The 22,597-nt window shown below is 22.3% G+C and overlaps 2 protein-coding genes across 5 annotated transcripts in view; one reads left to right on the top strand and one right to left on the bottom strand.

Moving 5' to 3' along the window:
* Window positions 1-20,310, top strand: part of LOC117175345 (GATOR complex protein Iml1) — a 147,632-nt gene extending 127,322 nt beyond the window's left edge. The window contains exons 18-21 of the mRNA XM_033365052.1: window positions 1,544-1,704; window positions 6,204-6,372; window positions 10,572-10,897; window positions 19,503-20,310. Coding sequence (XP_033220943.1) covers window positions 1,544-1,704; window positions 6,204-6,372; window positions 10,572-10,897; window positions 19,503-19,706 — 860 coding nt within the window. The 3' untranslated portion in view covers window positions 19,707-20,310. The remainder of the gene's footprint in view (window positions 1-1,543; window positions 1,705-6,203; window positions 6,373-10,571; window positions 10,898-19,502) is intronic.
* A 113-nt stretch (window positions 20,311-20,423) lies between these two features.
* The window catches only part of LOC117174141 (rac GTPase-activating protein 1-like), a 45,977-nt gene continuing 43,803 nt past the window's right edge, over window positions 20,424-22,597 (bottom strand). For all 4 annotated transcript variants that reach the window (XM_033362950.1, XM_033362951.1, XM_033362949.1 and 1 more), the window contains one exon: window positions 20,424-20,591. In XM_033362950.1, the coding sequence (XP_033218841.1) occupies window positions 20,522-20,591 (70 nt within the window). In that variant the 3' untranslated portion in view covers window positions 20,424-20,521. The remainder of the gene's footprint in view (window positions 20,592-22,597) is intronic.

Below are 22,597 nucleotides of genomic sequence, written 5' to 3' on the forward strand. Positions count from 1 at the left end.
TTCATACAGATTTTAAAGAATAAATATTATTTCAAAATATTAGAGAAGATTTAAACTAATTCACAATGGTTTCACAAAGATTTTAAAGATTACATAGATCTCAAAAATGTTCTAATATTTCAGAAAGATTTCATAAAGGTTTTAAAGATTACAAAGTATTTACAAATGTTTTAGAAGATTTGAAAAAAATTTTAAAGTTTTCACAGAGATTTAAAAAGACTTCAAAGATTACAAAGTTAGTTAAAAATGTTTTAGAATATTTAGAATATTTAAATAATTTCATAAACATTTCTTGTATTTCGAAATATTTTACAAGGATTTCAATGAATTCACAAACATTTAATACTTCACAAAGATTTCAAAACGTTTCTAAGATTTAAAACAAATTTCATACAGATTTTAAAGAATAAATATTATTTCAAAATATTAGAGAAGATTTAAACTAATTCCCAATGGTTTCACAAAGATTTCACCAAGATTTTAAAGATTACATAGATCTCGAAAGGTTTCCAATATTTCAAAAAGATTTCATAAAGGTTTTAAAGATTACAAAGTATTTACAAATGTTTTAGAAGACTTGAAAAATGTTTTAAAGGTTTCACAGAAATTTAAAAAGACTTCAAAGATTAAAAAGTTAGTTAAAAATGTTTTAGAATATTTAGAATATTTAGAATATTTAAATAATTTCATAAACATTTCTTGTATTTCGAAATATTTTACAAGGATTTCAATGAATTCACAAACATTTAATACTTCACAAAGATTTCAAAACGTTTCTAAGATTTAAAACAAATTTCATACAGATTTTAAAGAATAAATATTATTTCAAAATATTAGAGAAGATTTAAACTAATTCCCAATGGTTTCACAAAGATTTCACCAAGATTTTAAAGATTTCATAAAGGTTTTAAAGATTACAAAGTATTTACAAATGTTTTAGAAGATTTCAATATTTCGTAAAGGTGTTTTTCATAGATTTCATAGAAGATTTCATAAATATTTTAAAGGTTTCACAGAGATTTTAAAAGATTTCAAAGATTATGAAATTACTGTAAAATGTTTTAGAATATTTCAATAATTTCATATATTTATAAATATTTTACAAGGATTTCAATGATTTGACAAACATTTAATACTTCACAAATATTTCTAAAGGTTTCTAAAATTTAAAACCGATTTCACACAGAGCTTCAAGAATAAATATTATTTCAAAATATGAAAGAAGATTTTAACTAATTCACAATGGTTTTACAAATATTTCAAAGATTTCACCAAGATTTGAACGATCACATAGATCTCAAAAGGTTTCTAATATTTTAAAACGATTTTATAAGTATTTTAAAGATTACGAAGTATTTAAAAATATTTGAGAAGATTTCAATATTTCGTAAAGGTGTTTTTCATAGGTTTCATAGAAGATTTCACAAAGATTTCATAAAGATTTTAAAGACTACAAAGTATTTCAAAATATTTGAGAAGATTTTAATAATAAAATAAAATTAACTCTTTTATTTTTAACTTAATTTTAATTACTTTGTTTCAGTTCCTCCCTATAAGCATACTCATCTAGATATTGATATAAACAATAAAAGTGATAGAATCGAATGGGGACATTTAAGATATCAATCTGTCTTCAAAGCTGATCATTCTTATGAATTGGTTGTGCAGTGGGTTGCATCTTCTGGAAATATTGTCGCTGATTTGGTAAAGACGTTATTTCTACAATTTAGAATTTAGTTAATTTAGTTTCATTTAATTTAGTCCTCGGACTCGCCACACTATTAGCACTATTCTATCCCTTTTTTTAGCGACGACACTATTTTTCTACTATTTCTAAAAAAATTACACTAAAAATCCCACCGTTTTAACCCCCATCGTTACGTAATTATTACCGAAAAATTTTTCTTTCTGAACTTACATAAGGGTAATAAAAAACTAACTAATTGAATTTTCAACGAAAAAAATGTATTCTTAATAAAACATATAATATTTGATATTTGAACCAAAAATTGATGCTCATTTTGAACCAAAATTACGAGTTTTCAACAAAATAGTTGCATTTTAACGAAAAGGATGAGTTCTCTGCAAAATAGTTGAATTTTCAACCAAATACTTAAATTTTTACCCAAACAGATCAATTTTCAACATAGAAAATTAATTTTCGACCCAGAGATATTGGTTTTCAATAAAATACATACTTTTTTAAACCCAATAGTGGATTTTTCATCCAAAAATTAAATTTTTTTACCAGAAAAAAAGATTTTTCAACCAATTACATACATTTTCAAGTAAATAGTTTAAACAATGGATTTAAGAAAATTAATTTTCAATAAAAATACCAATTTTCTACCAAAAAGTTTAATTTTTAGACCAAATAGTCTTTTCTTTTACCAAGAACTTGAATTTTCATATAAAAATAATGAATTTTCTATAAAAATATAAATTTTGTATCAAAAAGTTAGCTTTTAACAAATAAGAAATTATTTTCAATAAAAAAAGCAATTACATTTCCATAAAACAGTTAATTTTTATACTGAATAGTTGAGGTTGCTACTAAATTGTTTCAACAAAAAAGTTAATTTTCAGCCATTAAGTTGAATATGAAACAAAATTGTTAAATTTTCATTTAGGAGAATTATTTTTCGATAAAAAAAATCATTTTCTACAAAACATTTTTATTTTGCACTAAATAGTTTAATTTTTAACGAAATAATTGAATTTTCATCTTGAGAAAATAAATTTTTGACAAAAAAGTTCATTTTCAACCAATCAGTTGTATTTAAAAAAATGGGTAAATTTTCATTAAAGAGTATTAATTTTCAATTTAAAAAACACTAATTTTCTTTAAAACAGTTTAATTTTGTACCAAATAATTGAATTTTCTAAGAAAATGTTGAATTTTCAAGTCAACAAATTTACTTTTCTACAATACTGTTGAATTTTAAGCAAAATAGTTCAATTTTCATTTCAGATGATTAATTTTCAAGAAAATAATCGAATTTTATACTGAATAGTTGAATTTTGAAGCAAAAAAAAAAAAAAGTTTCTACTAAATAGCTGAATTTTCTACCCGAACATATGAATTTTCAACAACAAAGTTAATTTGCAACCAATCAGTTGAACTTTAAAAAAATTAGTTAAATTTTTAATTAAAAAAAAACGAATATTTAACAAAAATGTATCTTTAATCGACAAAATTTGATTTTAACTAAAGAAATCAATTTCCTGCCAAAGAGACGAATTTTTAACAAAATAGATCAATTTTTAACCGAAAAGTTGTTTTTTTAATTAAAAAATGTATTTTCTTTAGAAAGAATACGAATATTCCGCAAAATTAATAAATTTTCAAACAAATAGCGCAATTTTCTACCAGATTATTCAATTTTCAAACCAAAAATAGGAATTTTCTACAAAACAATTTAATTTTTAACCAAAAAGGGGTTAAATATTCCAGAATAAGAGATGAATTTTAAAATCATAAAGATGGCTATTTAACGAAATAATGGAATTTTAATCATTAGAAAATAAATTGTCAATGAAAACGTTTATTTGCAACCAATGGATTGTTTTTTTTTTTAACAAAATGGTTAAATTTTCATTGAAGTGTATTAGTTTTCAATAAAAAACACTAATTTGATATAAAACAGTTTAATTTTGTACCAAATAATTGAATTTTCTACCAAAATGATGAATTTGTCGGCCAAAAAATGTACTTTTCTAATATACAGTTAAATTTTAAACAAAATAGTTTAAATTTCGTTAAAGAAAATTAATTTTCAATAAAATAATCCAATTTTTCACAAAATAATTTAAGTTGGTACCAAATAGTTCAATTTTCTACCAAATTGTTGAATTTTTACGCGAAAAAAAACGTACTTTTCTACTATACAGTTAAGTTTTCAACAAAATTGTTAAATTTTTAGATTAAAAAAACGAATTTTCAACTAAAATGTATCTTCAAAAACAAAAAAATGGATCTTAACTAAAGAAGTCAATTTTCTGCCAAAAAAGACGAATTTTTAACAAAATAGATCAATTTTTAACCGAGCATTTGCTATTTCAACTAAAAAATTGATTCTGTATAAAAAAAGACGAATTTTCGGCGAAATAAATCAATTTTCAAGCAAATAGCGCAATTTTCTACTAGATTATTGAATTTTCAAACCAAAGATAGGAATTTTCAAACCAAAGATAGGAATTTTCTACAAAAAAATTTAATTTTTAACCAAAAAAAAGTTAAATATTCCAAAGTAAGAGATGAATTTTAAAAACAGAAAGATGACTATTCAACGAAATAATTGAATTTTAATCATTGGAAAATAAATTTTTAACGAAAACGTTTATTTTCAACCAATCGATTGTATTTTAAAAAAATGGTTCAATTTTCATTGAAGTGAATTATTTTTCAATAAAAAACACTAATTTTATATAAAGCAGTTTACTTTTGTACTGAAAAATTGAATTTTCTACCAAGATGTTGAATTTTGAACAAAATAGTTTAATTTTCGTTTAAGTAAATTAATTTTCAGTAAAATAATCCAATTTTTTACAAAATAGTTTAATTTGGTAGCAAATAGTTAAATTTTCTACCAAATTTTTAAATTTTTGGTTTAAAAAAATGAATTTTCAACTAAAATGTATCTTTAAACAAAAAACTGATTTTTAAGAAAATAAATTTCCTATAAAAAAGACGAATTTTGAATAAAATAGATCAATTTTTAACCGAAAATTTGCTTTTTCAACAAAAAAATTGATTTTGTATAAAAAAAATAAGAATTTTCCGCTAAATAAATCAATTTTCTACCAGATTATATAATTTTTAAATAAAAAATACGGATTTTCTACAAAACAATTTAATTTTTAACCAAAACAGGTTCAATATTCTAGAATAACAGATGAATTTTAAAACCAAAAAGATAGCTGTTCAACGAAATAATTGAACTTCAATCAGTAGAAAATAAATTTTAAATGAAAATGTTCATTTTCCACCAATGGATTGTTTTTTTTTTTAATAAAATGGTTCAATTTTCATTGAAGAGAATTAATTTTTAATTAAAAAAAACACTCATTTTCTAGAAAACAGTTTAATTTTGTATAAAAAATTTGAATTTTCAACCAAAATGTTGAATTTTACACCAAAATATTGAATTCTTCATTAAAGAGAATTAATTTTCAATAAAATAATCCAATTTTTTACAACATAGTTTAATTTTGTACCAAATAGTGGAATTTTCTACCAAATTGTTGAACTTTCACTCCAAAAAAATGTACTTTTCTACTATAAAGTTGAGTTTTCAACAAAGTAGTTAAATTTTTAAATTAAAAAACGAATTTTTAACTCAAATATATCTTTAAAAAAATGGATTTTAACTAAAGAAATCAATTTCCTGTCAAAAAAGACGAATTTTTAACAATATAGATCAATTTTTAACTGAACATTTGTTTTTTCAACTAAAAAGGTGATTTTGTGTACAAAAATAAGAATTTTCCGCTAAATAAATAAATTTTCAAGCAAATAGCGCAATTTTCTAAAAGGTTATTGAATTTTCTACAAAACAATTGAATTTTTAACCAAAACATGTTTAAATTGTCATTGAAGAGAATCAATTTTCGATTTTAAAAAATACCAATTTTCTAACAAACAATTTAATTTTGTACCAAAAAATTGAATTTTCTACCAAATTGTAAATTTTCAAGCCATAAAATTAAACTAAAAAAAAGGTGAAATTTTGAACCAAGAAATTACATTTTAACAAAATAATTCAATTTTGACTCTAAGAATAACATTTTCAACCAAAAAAGATGGATGTTTTAACAAAAAATTTAATAGCTTACTTTTCAACCGAAAATAATAAACTTTCAACAAAAAATAGTTAGATTTTCATCTTGCAATAAATGTATAGGAAATTTAATCAATTTATATATTAAAGAGTAATATTTTAAATAAACATTAAATATAATAATTTTTAATGCTTTTAAAACATTAGGTTAAGAAAAGTGGAAATTTTGCGCTTAAAATCTTGACACTAGTTTGACACTTTTTTCAAATATGTGACACTATTCACACTATTTTTTATCTCTGAAGTGAGTCTGAGGCCTGCAAAGTGAATGAATTGGAAGATTATTATTATTATTATTTTATTAATTTTCATAATTAAAATATGAAGTAAGCTACTTTTTTTAAATATAATAATTTTTTATAGATATTTCTCTGGCAACGTAAAGCACAAATGTGTGGAATACACATGGTGCCGATACCTAGTGATTTATTGGCATTGCCTTTTACTTTGAAAAGCGATCCACTCAGAGGTCCAATTTTCATACCTTTGGATACTGAATGTCTGATGAATAAAAGGCGTTATCTTTTTGAAGGTATGTTTGCAAATTTGCATTTCTTTATTTAATTATTTTTGCCAAGTAATTAATAATTCGCTGATTCGGAAATCGTAAAACGTCCGGAAATTTTATTCATTGAGCGAGATTTTTCTCTCATTTACTAGCATGCGAATAAAATTGGTTTCATATATTTCATTAATCTAATTATGAGTTTGAGGAGAAATTTTGTGAAGGGACAAAAAACAAAATCTGCTAGAATTTATGGGAAAAAATGTAATTAATTTTCAGAAATATTTATAATTTTGAGAGGGGGCTGGGAATTCGGGTAAAGACATATTTCAAAGTATTTGGAAATTTTAAAGACGATTTTAAAAAGATTTTTAAGATTACAAAGTATTTCAAAATATTTTAAAGGATTTAAATGATTTCGGAAAGATTTAAATGATTTTACTAAGATTTCAAAGTTTTCATATAATTCATAAGATTTCTGAGATCCCAAAAATATTTCACAAAGATTTTAGATATTTCACGGCAATTTAAAAACGTTAAAAATTACAAAGTATTTCCAAAGAATTCACAAGGATTTTAAAATTTTCAAAGATTTTAAAAGATTTCAAGGTTTACAAAGTATTTTTTAATATTTTAGAAGATTGCAATTATTTCGCAAAGATTTCAAAAGATTGGAGAAATATTTCAATGATTTCACAAAGTCGACAATTCTTTAATAAATGTTTTAAGAAGATTTGAAGAGATTTCAAAGATTTAATAGATTTAACACTATTTCGCAAAGATTTCTCAAAGTATTTAAAAATATTTAGGAAGATTTCAAATATTTCAAAAAGATTTTAAAAGATTTTAAAAGATTTTAAAGATGTCGAAGTATTCCGAAATATTTTAGAAGATTTCAATGATTTCGCCAAGATGCCATAAATTTCAAACGGTCTCACAAATATTTCATAAAGAATTAAATGATTTCACAAAGAGTTCACAAATATTAACAAATTATTTCAATTATTTATTATTAATTATTTATTCAAATATTTATTAAAATTAAAATATTTATTAAATATTTTAGAATGATTTCATACAGATTTCGTAAATTTCAACAAAGAATTCACTAAGATTTCAAGGATTTCACAAATATTTCAGACACTGCAAACATTTCATAGATTACAAAGTATTTCAAAATGTTGTAGATGGTTCCAATAATTTCGGAAAGATTTCATTGATTTTACAAATAAGATTTTACAAATATTTCAAAGATTTAAAAAGATTACAAAATTATTAAATGATTTCACAAAGATTTCAAAAAGATTTTAGAAAGGTTTCAATTATTTAAAAAGATTTCAGAAAGATTTCAGTGATTTTACAAAGATTTTAGAAATATTTTAATTATCTCACAAAGATTTCAAAGTATTTCTAAATATTTTTAAACATTTCAATGATTTCACAAAGATTAAAAAGATTTCACTAAGAATTTAAGAGATTCTAAAGACTACAAAGTGTTTCCAATTATTTTAATGATTTTGCAAGTATTTCAAACATTAAAAATATTTTAAAATGATTCAATGATTTCGCAAAGATTTCACAAAAATTTTAGAAAGGTTTCAATTATTTTAAAAGATTTCAGAAAGATTTCAATGATTCTACAAAGATTTCAGATATTTCATATAGATTTTAGAAATATTTCAATGATTTCACAAAGATTTCAATAATTTAACAATGGTTTTTTTAAGATTTCACAAAGATTTAAAAGATTTCAAAGACTACAAAGTATTTCCAATTATTTTAATGATTTCATAAAAATTTTTTTAACATTTTAGGAGATTTCAACGATGTCTTCAAGATTTCATATATTTCACAAAGAATTAAATAAGATTTTACAAAGATTTCAAAGATTTTAAAATTATTTAATGATTTCGCAAATATTTCTCAAACATCTTAGTAAGTTATCAATTATTTAAAAATATTTCAAAAAGATTTCAATGATTTTACAAATATTTTGAAGATTTCATATAGATTTTAGAAATATTTTAATAATTTCAAAAAGATTTCAAAGATTTCAAAGTATTTTAAATTTTTTAAAGATTTAAATGATGTTACACACATTTTAATGATTTCACAAAGATTTCAAAGTATTTCAAAAGATTTTAGAAGATTTCAGTGATTTTAAAATTATTTGGAAGATTTCCAAAATAGCTCACAAAGATTTTTAATATTTCACTGAGATTTCAAAAAATTCCAAATGAATGATTTCGCAAAGATTTTACAACGATGTCAAAGATTTTATCAAGAATTCAATAATTTCAAAAGATTGAAAAATGATTCAATAAAGATTTCATAAAGATTGAATGATTTTACAAACATTTCCAAATATTTTAGAAGATTTCAACGATTTCGTAAAGATTTCGTGGATTTCAAAAATATTTTTAAATTCTTCAACGATTTTGCAAAGATGTCACTAAGATTTAAAAAAATTTCAATGATTTAAAAAGATTTCAGAATTATTTCAATGATTTTGCAAAAATGTCAAAGATATCAAAATGATTTTAGAAATATTTGAATAATTTCGCAAAGATTTCAAAGTATTTTCAAATATTTTAAAAGATTTCAATGATTTTACAGAGATACGTAAGATTTTAAAAATATTTGAGAAAGATTTTCAAGATTTCACTAAGATTTTAAAAGATTCGAAAGGCTACAAAGTATTTCCAAATATTTTAGAATTTAACATTCTTTTTGAACCTCTTCAATTCTTCTCAATATTTTTCGAATTTACTTGATTTTTTATTTTACCAAATTGAAATATTTTTGAATCATTTGAAATGTTTAAAAACCTTTTTTTAATTTTTTCTTTAAAGTTTGTTTTTCTAAATAAAAAATCATATAAAAATATTTACATAAATATTAACAAAATTCTTTCTTTTTTTAAAAATATTTTCAGACCTTCTAAAATTTATAGGCTTTCAAAATTATTCAAATTTTTCCTGATTTTGTTGTAATGAAAATCTGCCAAATTAAACAAAATTGCCTTAAAATCTTTCAGTTTCTTCTTTCACCATTTTTTAAAACTTTTGAATATCTCTTAAATTTACCTAATTCTTTTTTTATGATTATGTAATATGGCAAAATTGCCAAACTTCGCCCTAAAATATTTTACCCTCTTTTTAAACATTTTAGAAAATAATTTAAAATGTTTTGCAATCTGTTTTCCATATTCTTTTTTCCACACAATTTGAAATATTCGAAAATTAAAATTAGTCTCTTAACATAAAATCTTAAGCATTTAAAATTTTCCCAGAAATCTTTAAAAAAAATGGTATCTCCTCACATCTATCATAATTAGAAAAAGCTTCTATATTTCTTTCAAATTCTAGAAAATAAGATTTTACCAATAATTTAATTTTCCTTATCTCTTTGAAAATGTAAGAAAGTTGACAAATTATAGTGTGGTAGCGAAATGTTAGGAACAGAATTATTTCCTATTATTAAACAATAATTTACCATCAAAATGTTCATTTCCATCAATAATGTTTATAACCATTTAGAAATAAATTTTATGACGAATTAAATTTAATTTATTTTTCATGCCACGTAATATGTGAACGCTCCCATTATTTTGTGTGATCAGTGAATATCAATGAATCTTTTACATTCCTTTGAAATTCTCATGTTAAGCAATATGTGAACGCTCCCATTATTTTGTGCGATCAATGAATATCAATGAATCTTTAAAATCCCTTTGAAATTTTCATGTTTCATATTATTTGAACGCTCCCATTATTTTGTGTGATCAATGAATATCAATAAATCTTTAAAACTCCTTTGAAATTTTCATGTTTCATATTATTTGAACGCTCCCATTATTTTGTGTGATCAATGAATATCAATGAATCTTTAAAATTCCTCTAAAATTGTCATGTTTCGTAATATGTGAACGCACCCATTATTTTGTGAGATCAGTGAATATCAATGAATCTTTGATTTTATTTTTTTTATTTTCATGTTACGTAATATGTGAACGCTCTCATTATTTTGTGTGATCAATGAATATCAATGAATCTTTAAAATTCCTTGAAAATTTTCATGTTTCGTAATATGTGAACGCTCCCATTATTTTGTACGATCAATGAATATCAATGAATCTTTTACGTTCCTTTGAAATTCTCATGTTAAGTAATATGTGAACGCTCCCATTATTTTGTGTGACCAATGAATGTATAATTTTTTTAAAGAATTTCGGGAGGACACGTATACCAGAAGATTATTTCTTTTACAAGAGGCGATTTTACAAAGGTTCGGATTTTTACCTTGCATGATTGAAAGTATTGAAAATACAGAAAGTGATCGTCAGTATGTTCACGTAACTGGAATTGCCTTTATTTTGGTTCCTTCAAACACCGGTATAAGACCAAGACCACGAACTGGAACCAATGTCGTGCGACGAACTAATGGTCAGAAAAGATATCCGGTTCATTCAGATCAACCAAGTCCTCACGAAGCTTATATTACGAGACATGTCAGTGGAAAAAGTAATGACGATTACAGTCTGGACAGAAGGGTGAGTCAATTTTTACCTGTTTCCATTTTTCAGTAAGAGGCTCGATAAATAGTAAATAATGAATAAATACAGGTATGGAATTCAAATTGTCAAAGATTTCCTAAAGATTTCAAATATTTCATAAAGATTTCAATAATTTCAGAAAGATTTCAAAAATTTCGGATTGGTTTAAAATACTTCACAAAAACTTCAATCAATTCTCAAAGATTTCAAAGCTTTCGCAAAGATTTAAAAATAATTTATAAATATTTCACAAAGATTTCACAGAGATTTCAATGATTGCCCAAAGATTTCACAAAGATTTCAGATGGATTTCAAAGATTTCAGATCGATTTTAAAGATTTCATAAATACTTACATTATTTCGCAAAAATTGCAGATAGATTTCATTCAAATTTTATAGAGTTCGATAATTTCCCAAAGATTTCAACTAATTGATAAATATTTCACATAGATTTCAAAGATTGAACAAAGATTTAAATGATATCCTAATGATTTCATAGAGATTTAAAAGATTTCGAAAGTACTTCAAAGGCTTCATAAGGACTTCAATCATCACTCAAATATTTTAATAATTCCACAAATATTACCGAATATTTCAAAAATATTTTTAAAATTTTGCAAAGATTTAAAAGTGATTCATCAAAGTTTTCAATAAGTTCCCAAAGATTTCAAATATTTCGCAAATATTTAAATAGGTTTCAATAATTGAGCAAAGCTTTGAATGAATTCCTAATGACTTCAAATAGATTTCAAAGATTTTAAAATTATTTAATGATTTCGCAAAGATTTCTCAAACATTTTAGTAAGGTATCAATTATTTAAAAAGATTTCAGAAAGATTTCAATGATTTTACAAATATTTTGAATGATTTCACGGAGATTTCAAAAATTTCGGAAAGATTTAAAACACTTAATCATTTCTTAAAGATTTCAATAATTTCACAAATATTTCAGATAGATTTCATAAATTTTTTTTAAAGATTTCAATGATTTCTCAAAGATTTCAGATGTATTTCCAAAATTTCAGATAGATTTCACAAATACAAAAACTTCAATAACTTCACAAAGATTTAAAAAAATTCAAAAATATTTCAAATCTTTCGCAAAGATTTTTAAATAATTCACAAATATTTCACTAAGATGTCACAGAGATTTCAATGATTTCCCAAAGATTTTACAAAGATTTCAGATAGATTTGAAAGATTTCACAAATACATAGAGATTTCAAAGATTTCAAAAATACTTAAAGGCTTAATAAGGACTTCAATCATCACTCAAATGTTTTAATAATTTCACAAATGTTACCGAATATTTCAAAAATATTTCAAATCTTTTGCAAAGATTTGTAAGTAATTGACAAAGATTTCACAAAGATTTCAAATATTTCGCAAACATTTTAGATAGATTTTATAAAAATTTTACAAAGATTTCAATGATTTCCCAAAGATTTCAAAGGTTTTAGATGTATTTAAAAGATTTCAGATGTATTTCAAAGATTTCAAGTAGATTTTAAAGATTTCACAAATACAAAAATTTAAATCATTTCTCAAGGATTTTAAGAATTTCACAAATATTACGGAATATTTCCAAAATATTAAAAATCTCCCGCAAAGATTTTTAAATAATTCACAAATATTTCACAAACACTTCGCAAAGATTTTACAAAGATTTCACAGAGATTTAAACGATTTCCCAAATTTTTCGATGATTTCCCAATGATTTCAAATAATTTGCAAACATTTCAGATATATTTCAAAGATTGAACAAAGATTTTAATGATTTCACTGAGATTTCAAAGATTTCGAAAAGATTTAAAAGACGTCACAAAAACTTAATCATTTCTTAAAGATTTCAAAAATTTCACAAATATTTTAGATAGATTTCATAAAGATTAAAAAAATATTTCGATCATTTCCCAAACATTTTAATGATTTCCTAATTATTTTATTGATATTTCAAAGATTTCAGAAATATTTAAAAGTAATTCACATAGATTTCAAAAAGATTTCAATGATTTTACCAGAGATTTCAAATAATTCGCAAATTATTCACATAAATTTCACAAATTTCGAAAATATTTAAAAGACTTTATTAAGACTTGATTCATTTCTAAAAGATTTCAATGATTTCACAAATATTACCAAATATTTTAAATCTTCCGCAAATTTTTTAAAACAATTCCCACAGATTTCAAAAATATTTCAGATAGATTTAACAAAGATTTTTATTATTTCACAAATATGCCGGATAGAATTTACAAAAATTTTACAAAAATTTGGTTGATTTCCCAAACATTTCACAAAGATTACAAATATTTTAGATACATTTCAAAGGTCTGACAAAGATTTTGGAAAGACTTTACACAGATTTCAATAATTTCACAAATGTTACCGAATTTTTCAAAAACATTTCAAATCCTTCGCAAAGATTTCTATGTAATTAACAAATATTTCACAAAGACTTCAAAAAGATTTCAATCATTTTCCAAAGATTTCACAAAGATTTATTATTTCAGAAATTCTTTTAAAGTATTTGAAGTCTTTGTGAAATCTTGAAATCCTTTTAAATCTTTTTAAATTTGTGTAAAATCATTGTTTGTGAAAACTTTTGGATTCGTTTAAAATCATTGAAATATGTGATATCTTTTTAAATATTCTACAAATTTTGAAATTATTTAAAATATTTGAAATCTGAAGTATCTTTTTTGAAACCTTTGAAATTCTTGTATTCTTTTGACGCCACTAGGAAATTTCGATGAAATCTTTGATGCATTTGTGAAATCTTATGTGTTCATTTGAAATCATTAAAATATTTGAAATCTTAGTGAAGTTTTCTAAACAAATGTGAAATATTTGCAAATTTTTTTAATATTCTGATATCTTAGAAATCTGGTTTTCTATACCCTTTTTAAAAATCTTGAAATACCTTGAAATCTTCTGAAAGTTCTAAAATCTTTGTGAAATCTCCTAAACAAATTTGAGATCGTTTAAAAGTTTATAAAATGTTTTTCATTTTTTTTTTAATTCTTGTGTCTCTACCCTTTTTTCAATATTCGTGAAATATTTTAGAATTTTGATAAAATCTTTGTGAAATGTTTTGAAAGAATTTTGAAATCCTTTAAAATCTTTAAAATGTTTTGAAATCTTTGAAATCTGGTGTACTGTTTCCTATTTAAAATATTTTAAATTTTTTGAAATATTTGAAATCTTTTGAAATATTTTAAACCCTGCTAATGTTTTCAGTATAAAATTATTCAACTATTTTATTTGAACTCTTTTATTATCCAACGATTATTCAATAATTCTAAAGTAATTTTAAATTAAAAAGCCAATATTAATTTCGTGTGTGAATAGAATTTTTTACAATTATAAATTACAGGGTGACCGTCTTAATCAAAGCACAAAATTCCCGGTCATTTCCCGGTTCAAAATTTTTTCCGGGTCAATAAAATTTTAAAAATCATAATATAAAGCTAAACAGTGAAAGTACAAGTAATACAAAATAAACAACAAATTAAAGCATTCAAAATAGAACTCTTGAGTTTTTAACTTTTAAAATTTGAAGTTTAAAAGTTTTTAAATTCAAAAATTTTCTATTGAATTGTTCAATAATTTACACGTATAAACTGGAAGTTATTAACACTTTTAAACTGAATAATTTCAAGTTTAATTAATTTAAACTGAAAAATTCAGATTTTTAACATTCATAAATTATAGAGTTCAAAGATTTAGATTAAGTTCCTAAAATATAAATCCAGGTTAACATTTTCAATACTCTAAATTAAAGAATAAATCAATGAATTTTAAAATTGATCGAAATTATTTTATTCAGTTATTTTAGGACAATAAATATTTTTAAATTTACATTTTTTTCAACTTAAAAGTTCTTAAATTAGAATTATATTATTATTTTAAATAGTTTAAGCATCCTTGAAAAACTTTAAAATTGTATTTCAAATTCTTAAGAAATCTAGAAGTAGTTTTAAATTTTTCAAAACATCTCTATAACTTTAAAAATTAATTGAATTTGTCCTACAAATTTTAAAAAATTCTGCGAATTTTAAAAAATTTCCTTAACATTTGGATTTCTAAATAAAAATTGAACACTTATTATTTTTAGAAACACAGTCATTTCAAGAGATATTTAGAAGTTAAAAAAAGATAAAAAATTAATTTATAACTTGAAATGATTGCAAATAATTTTAACGAAGTGGGTTTACCGAAAAAATTTGGTCATTCGTAACGAAATTTCGGTGCAAATGCCCACAACTTAATTTAAAACAAAATGTAGATTTTTACAGTTTACAAAAAATGTAGAGGCTTTTTAAGAATTGTGAAAGGCTCCACACGAATAAAAACATTTTCTTAAAATTCCTAGGAGAATTTAAGAGAATTTCAATATTATTAAAAACGACCCAGGAAGAATTTAAGGATTTTTTTTTTAATTTTTAAGATTTTCTAAAAATTGTAGGAAAAATTTTATTCAGTTTAAAATATGTTTAGAAGTTCTGGAACTTTTTTCAAAAACTTCCTTTAAATTACTTGATATCATTTTGAGTTTTAAATTAATTTTGCATCTTTTCAAAACTTCTAAATATCTCTTAAAATTACTCAAATTTTTCTAAAAATAAAAGGTTTTCAATTATTATTTATACATCAAAATTCAACAATTTCGTTTTCAAATTGAACATTTTATTAAGTAAAACAATAAAAATTGTAACGTACAAAGTTTAAAAGCTTTTCGAAATTTTAACAATTCAAAGCTTTCTATGTCAAACATTTAAGTTTGAAATTGTTTGCTTTTAAATATTTAGCTTCAATTTAGTCTTCTTAAATTAGAAGTCAAATATTGCTAAATATTAAATAATTATCCTTTTCTTAATCAAATTTTTTTTAATTGAATGGGTTAAAAATGGAATAGTTCAGGCTGAAACCATATTTTTAATTTAATAAAAGCCTTAATTACGAATCTGGAAATTCTTGAACTTTCAACAGATTTAGAATCGTTTTATCAGATCAATTATTTTACAGTTTTTAATACTTAAAGTACCGATCCATTTTAAAAATTATTTATTTATATTTACAGTTGAAAAAATAAAACTGTTTTTATTTAAAAATTTGCAACTTTGAACGTTTTTAATTTTTAATTGTTCAAGTCTTCAAGACTGCACGTTAAAATTCTTTAAATTGAAAATATAAGCTTAAAAATAAAAATCTAAAATAGAGAATTTTTCAGGTAAACGATTTTCGAATTTCGCTTCGACGAAATAAATTCCCGGTAATTTCCCGGATCCCAAACATATTTCACGATAAATGAACTTTAAAAAATGGAACACTAAAGCTAAAAAAAATCCCACTTGAGGTAATAAAAAACTGACTGCAAATGAAAGCTCTTCAAGTTGAACTGTTAAATTTTGAACTTTTAACATTTAAATTTAAAAGTTTTTAATTAAACACTTTTTTATTTAAAGGCTAAATAATATACGCGTATAAAATTGAAGGTACTAATATTTTTCAGTATAAAAAAATGTAAATCCACATTATCATTTCAAATGCTCTAAATTAAAAAATCAATTAATAAACTTTAAAATTTTCAAAATGATATAAATTTAAGGAATTTTAAGCTAGAAACATTAAATATTGAAAAATTGAAAAGTTTTTAACTGAACACTTCTTAAATTAGACATTCAATTATTTTCTTTTTAAATAGTTTAAATATACTTGGAAAGATTAGAAATTTTATTTCAAAATCTTGAGAAATCTAGAAGTTGTTTTTAATTATTTTGGAAATTTTTTCAGAATTTCTAAATATCTGACAAATTGAATTGATTTTTTTCTACAATTTTCAGATTTTAAACAAAAAATTTGATTCTTTTTAAGAATTGTGAATGGCTTCAAAAGAATAAAAACATTTTCTTAAGATTCATAGGAAAATTAAAAATAATTTTTTATTTTGAAAAATTATTTTAAGAGAATAATTAAAAAGTTTTTCAAAGATTTAAACAAAATTTTCAAAATTGATTCGAGAAAAGTTAGAAATTTAAATGTTTCAGTAAAATATTTATCATTTTAGTTGAAAATTCATCTCTTAGGTTGGAAATAAAATTATTTCGTTGAAAGTTAAACTCTTATGTTCAAAATTATTTTTTTTTTTGTAAAAGGTTCATCATTTTAATTAAAAATTAATCCCTTTTTTGAAAAATGAACTGTTTGAACTTGTTTTTTCTTTGAATATTTTTGGTAGAAATTGATTTTTTTTTTACTGAAAATGTAACTATTATTCAAGTTGAATATTCCATAATTTTAAATAAAAATTTATTTTTGGTTTAAAATTCCACTATTCCAGCTAAATATTTACAATTTTATTCGAAAGTTCATCAAATTTGTTTGAAAATGTTACTATTTTTTAAAAGTTTTTTTTGTTGGTTTAAAATTACTTTTTAAACTAGAAATTTGTCTTCTTTAATTACAAATTAAATTATTTTGTTAAAAATGCATGTATTATATTGAAAAAGTATATTTTTTGGTAGAAAATTAATCTTTTGATTTCGAAATTAATCTTCTTGTTTAAAAATTCATATTTTTTGTTGGAACTTGAATTACGTATTGAAGATTTAACCATTTTGCTTAAAATTCAACTGGTTAGTTTAAACAATATGATTTACAATTTTTCTTTCTTTCTTGACTAAAAATTTGTTTATTTATTTAAAAATTAATCTATTTGGATTGAAAATTAAATTTCTTGTTGAAAATTCGTACTTTTGGCTGAAAAATTCAACAATTATGTAGATTTATAAATTTAGTTGAATTTTTTGAACTGAATATTGAATTATTTTGTTGAAAATTTATATTATTGGGTTCAAAATTTAGCTAATTTATAGAAAATTATTCTTTTTGGTCAAAAATTAATATTTTGCATTTAAAAATTAAACTGTTTGTTTGCAAATGTATGTACTTTGTGGAAAATTCGTATTTTTTGTAGAAACTTTATGGTTGGAAACTCATCTTTTTTACCTAAAATTCACGTATTTAATAAAAATCGATTTTTTTTTGTAAAAAATTATCTTTAACTTTAAAAGTCAATCTTCTTGTTAGAAAATTATTTTTTTCAGTTCGAAATTCAAGTATTCATGTTAAATATTTATAATTTTAGTTAAAGATTCAACTTTTAGGTTGGAAATAAAATTATTTTTTTGGTAGTTTAAATCTTTTGTTAAAAATTATTTTTTTTTTTTAAGGTTCATCGTTTGAATTAAAAACTCTTTTTTCTTAATAAGCTGTTTGATTAAAAACTTGTTTTTTCTTTGGATGTTTTGATAGAAAATTATTTTGTTGTTTTAACTGAAAATGTAACTATTATTCAAGTTGAATATTCCATAATTTTAGTTAAAAATGTTATTTTTGTGTTAAAATTCAACTATTTCAGTTAAATATTTACAATTTTATTCGAAAATTTATCACTTTGTTTGAAAATGTAACTATTTTTTCGAAAGTTTTGTTTTGTTGGTGCAAAATTATTTTCTAACTATAAATGTTACTATTCCATTTTCGATTAAAAAATATTATCTTTTTAGTTCGAAATTCAACTACTTCTTCGAAAATGTGTCTGCTTCAATTAAAAATTAAAATTTAAGACAACTTTCTGAAATTTGCATGATAATTTTTTATTTTGTTAAAACACCTAAATTTCTCTTAAAATTATTAAAATTTGTTCTACAAATGATCATTTGTAAATTATACAACATTAAAAAATTTCACTTAAAATTTAAGCATTTTTCAAATACAACAATTAAAATTGTAACGTTCAAAGTTTAAAGGCTCTTCGAAATTTGATCGATTACAGGCTTTCTATGTCAAACAATTCAGTTAAGGATTCAATTTTTTTATTAAAAATTTCGAATTGAATGGGTTGAAAATTGAATATTTTATACTGATACAATATTTTAAATTTAATAAAATCCTTTAATTAAGAATATACTATTACGAAGTTTTTTTTTTAATTTGAAAATAGTTTATAAACTTTCAGTCACACGTTCACATTTTTTTAATGACTAAGACTGCCTCCAATTATTTTTGTTCACTTTTTATTACTTAAAGTACAGATAAATTAACCAAAAATTGTTTATTTATTAAATAAAAATATTTTTTATTCAAAATTTTCAACATCAAAGTCTTTTATTTTTTATTTGTTCGAGTTTTTAAAAGCATTAAAAAATTCTTTAAATTAAAAATGTAAGCTTATAAATAAAAGTTTTAAATGGAAAATTTTTAAAGTAAACACATTTTGAATTACGCATTGTAAGCTAAATAATAACATTATTGAAAAACATAACAATTCAACTAATTATTAAAAAACTGTTAGAATCGAACGTGGACAGATTTTTCTTCTACGAATTTGTAAAATTCCAGATAAAAAAAAATTCATTGTCATTTTACGGTTTTTCCCGATTTAAAAAAATTCCTTGTCATTTCTCAGTCCAGCGGTCACCCTGAATTGTAAAGCATCCGCAGTAAAAAATTTAAGATTAAATTCTTAATTTGGATCTACATTACATTATAATTTTTTGTTGCAAATAAAATAAAAAACTCTAATTTTATTTGACAGATGGGATTTCTCTGGTCTTGGAATCACATGGTGAGTCGAAAATGGAAATCGTTGTCCACATCATCAGGAGATGAACTATTCCAAAAAAGAATGATTCAAGATTTTCGCCAATTCTGCTCTAACGGTGATAATAGATTAAAACAGTTCTGGGAGACTTGCTGGGAACTAAAAGAAAAATCGTGTATAAAGATGAAAGAGTTGTAATAAATTAGTTCCTTAAATTTTTCCTCGAGTTAAAAGTTCCGGACACATTCAAGAAACTTAATTTCATTGCCTCTCTTAAATTCATTGATAAAATGCTCCACGAATTTATATTTAGTTCAGAGTTGATCCTACAATTGTACAATTATTAGTAGCAGAATAATTAGAAATTGGATCTAGTCCTCTTTTTCATAAACTAATTTGTGAATATGCCAAATAACTGATAAAAAACAATGTCAGGATTAAAAAAGTGTGATTTGACTTTCGTCGTTATTATTAAGTAATGCAGGAAAATGAGCAGGATTTTATTCGTTATTTATTAAAAATAAGAAACTTACTTTAATTTTTTAATAAGCAGGAAGACTAATTTGTTCCTATCTTCGTTTGTGAATAAATCTGTGAAAAAAAGTGATTCTATCAAATTAAGTGAGCGCCACTATAAATAAATTGTATCTACTAATGTTTTTTTTTTTTTATAAAATTGTTATTAATTTGTCTAAAATGGTTCTTTATAGAAACTTTAGAAAAATACATTCCACTTTTGACAAATTTATTGTTTTTTAATTGTACAGAATTCGGTTCGTTTTATTAAGAAATATAATATCATATTCATATGATGCAGCAGTATCAAAAGTAAAAATTATTAACACTCATATTTTAAGAAAAGCACAAACATATCAGTACATTAATGAAAGAGTGAAAATAATTTATTAAAATAGGTAGCAATTAGTTACCCTTCCCTTTATATTAAAATGTTATTTAAGTACAACTAAAATAAAGCGCTGTGTATTCTATACCCCATGCGTTAAATTATTTTACTAATATTTAGAACTTGACTTTGACGGCGGTGTGGCAAAGTATTTCTTGTTTCTTCTCAAAAACGTCCGACTGAAATTATTAAGAAAGAATTAATCAGGATATTTTTAGAAAACAGAAATTAAATCATCCTCGTAAATACACAACTCGGATAGACTAGAAGGCTTTAAAAAAAAAAGTCGCATCTAGACCTCGAAATCACTTTAGCATCTATAAATTATAAAAATTCCTATTTATTTATCGCGGGAATCCAAAGAGAAAATACAACAGTTTTTGGTTGAAATTCTTTTCAGTTAAAAATTCAACTGTTTTGCTGAAAAATAGTCTGTTTGGATTGAAAATTCTAAAATTAGATTAACAATTTTGTTTCCTTTCTTGACAAAAATTTTTTTTGCTTATTTAGAAATTAATCTATTTGGATTGAAAATTAAATTTTTTGCTGAAAATTAATATTTTCGGGTTGAAAATTGAAAAGTTTTTAACTGAACACTTCTTAAATTAGACATTCAATTATTTTCTTTTTAAATAGTTTAAACATCTTTGGAAAGATTCGAAATTTTATTTCAAAATCTTGAGAAATCTACAAGTTGTATTAAATTTAAAATTATATTGGAAATTTTTTCAGAACTTCTAAATATCTGTCAAAATCAATTGAATTTATTCTACAATTTTCAGAAAATCCAGCAAATTAAAAAAAAATCTTTACAATTTGGATTTATGAATAACAATTGAACATTTATTAATTGTGAGCGAAATTTGAGTAATTTTAAGAGATATGTAGAAGTTTTGAAAAGATTCAACTATTATTCTTGCAAAAGAACTAGTTTCTTGCACATTTATGTACTTTGTTAACAATGCGTCTTTTTGGCAGAAAATAATTTTTTTCTTTAGAAGATTTATCAATTTAATTGCACTTTTTGCAATGAAAATTTAACTATTTTATTTCAAAATCAACTAGGTAATTGAAAATAAACTTTTTTATTGAAAATTTATCTACTCGGATTGAAAATTGAATTGAATTATAGAAAATTAGTTTTTTCAATTTAAAAATGAATATTTTGCATTAAAAAATTAAACTTTTTGTTTGAAAATATATGTACTTTGTGGAAAATTCGTCTTTTTGGTAGAAACTTAATCTTTATGGTTAAAAATATTCACGCATTTTGTAAAAAAAATCAACTTTCTCGGTGGAAAATTATCTTTATATTTGAAAGTTAATCTTCTTGTTATAAAATTCTTTTGTTTCGGTTAGAAATTCAAGTATTCATGTTAAATTTTAGTTGAAGATTTATCTTTTAGGTAGGAAATAAAATTATTTCGTTTAAAGTTAAACTCTTATGTTCAAAATTATTTTTTTTGTTTGTTGAAACTTCATCGTTTTAATTAAAAATTAATTTCTTTATTTGAAAAATGAGCCGTTTGAACTTGTTTCTTCTTTGGATTTTTTTGATAGAAAATTATTTTTTTTTTACTGAAAATGTAACTATTATTTAAGTTGAATACTCCATAATTTTAGAAAAAAATTTATTGTTGGTTTAAAATTCAACTATTCCAGCTAAATATTTACAATTTTATTTTAAAAAATCATCAAATTTGTTTGAAAATGTTACTTTTTGGTAGAAAATTAATCTTTTTATTTCAAAATTAATCTTCTTGTTTAAAAATGGATATTTTTTGTTGAAACTTTAAGTATTTATTGAAAATTAAAAAAAAATTAATTTAAAATATAAAATAAATTAAAAAATTAATCCAAAATTCAACTGATTAGTTTAAATTAACTTTTTTATTGGAAATTCGACTGTCTGGTTTAAAACTTCAACAATTTGATGGAAAATTTTGTTTCCTTTCTTGATTAAAAATTTTTTTTATTTATTTAAAAATTAATCCATTTCGAATAAAAATTTAATTTTTGCTGAAAATCCGTATTTTTGGCTAAAAAATTCAACAATTATACAGATGGTTAAACTAGTTTCTTGCAAAGGGGGAGGGTCGGTAAGGCCGGTTTTTGGCCTAATTTATTTTTGGACCAAAAAATCTGAAAAAATCGTGGTAGTATCTTATAAGTATCCCGAGTCGAT

The sequence above is a fragment of the Belonocnema kinseyi genome, chromosome 6, assembly GCF_010883055.1.
Source record: "Belonocnema kinseyi isolate 2016_QV_RU_SX_M_011 chromosome 6, B_treatae_v1, whole genome shotgun sequence".
In the NCBI taxonomy this organism is placed as follows: domain Eukaryota; kingdom Metazoa; phylum Arthropoda; class Insecta; order Hymenoptera; family Cynipidae; genus Belonocnema; species Belonocnema kinseyi.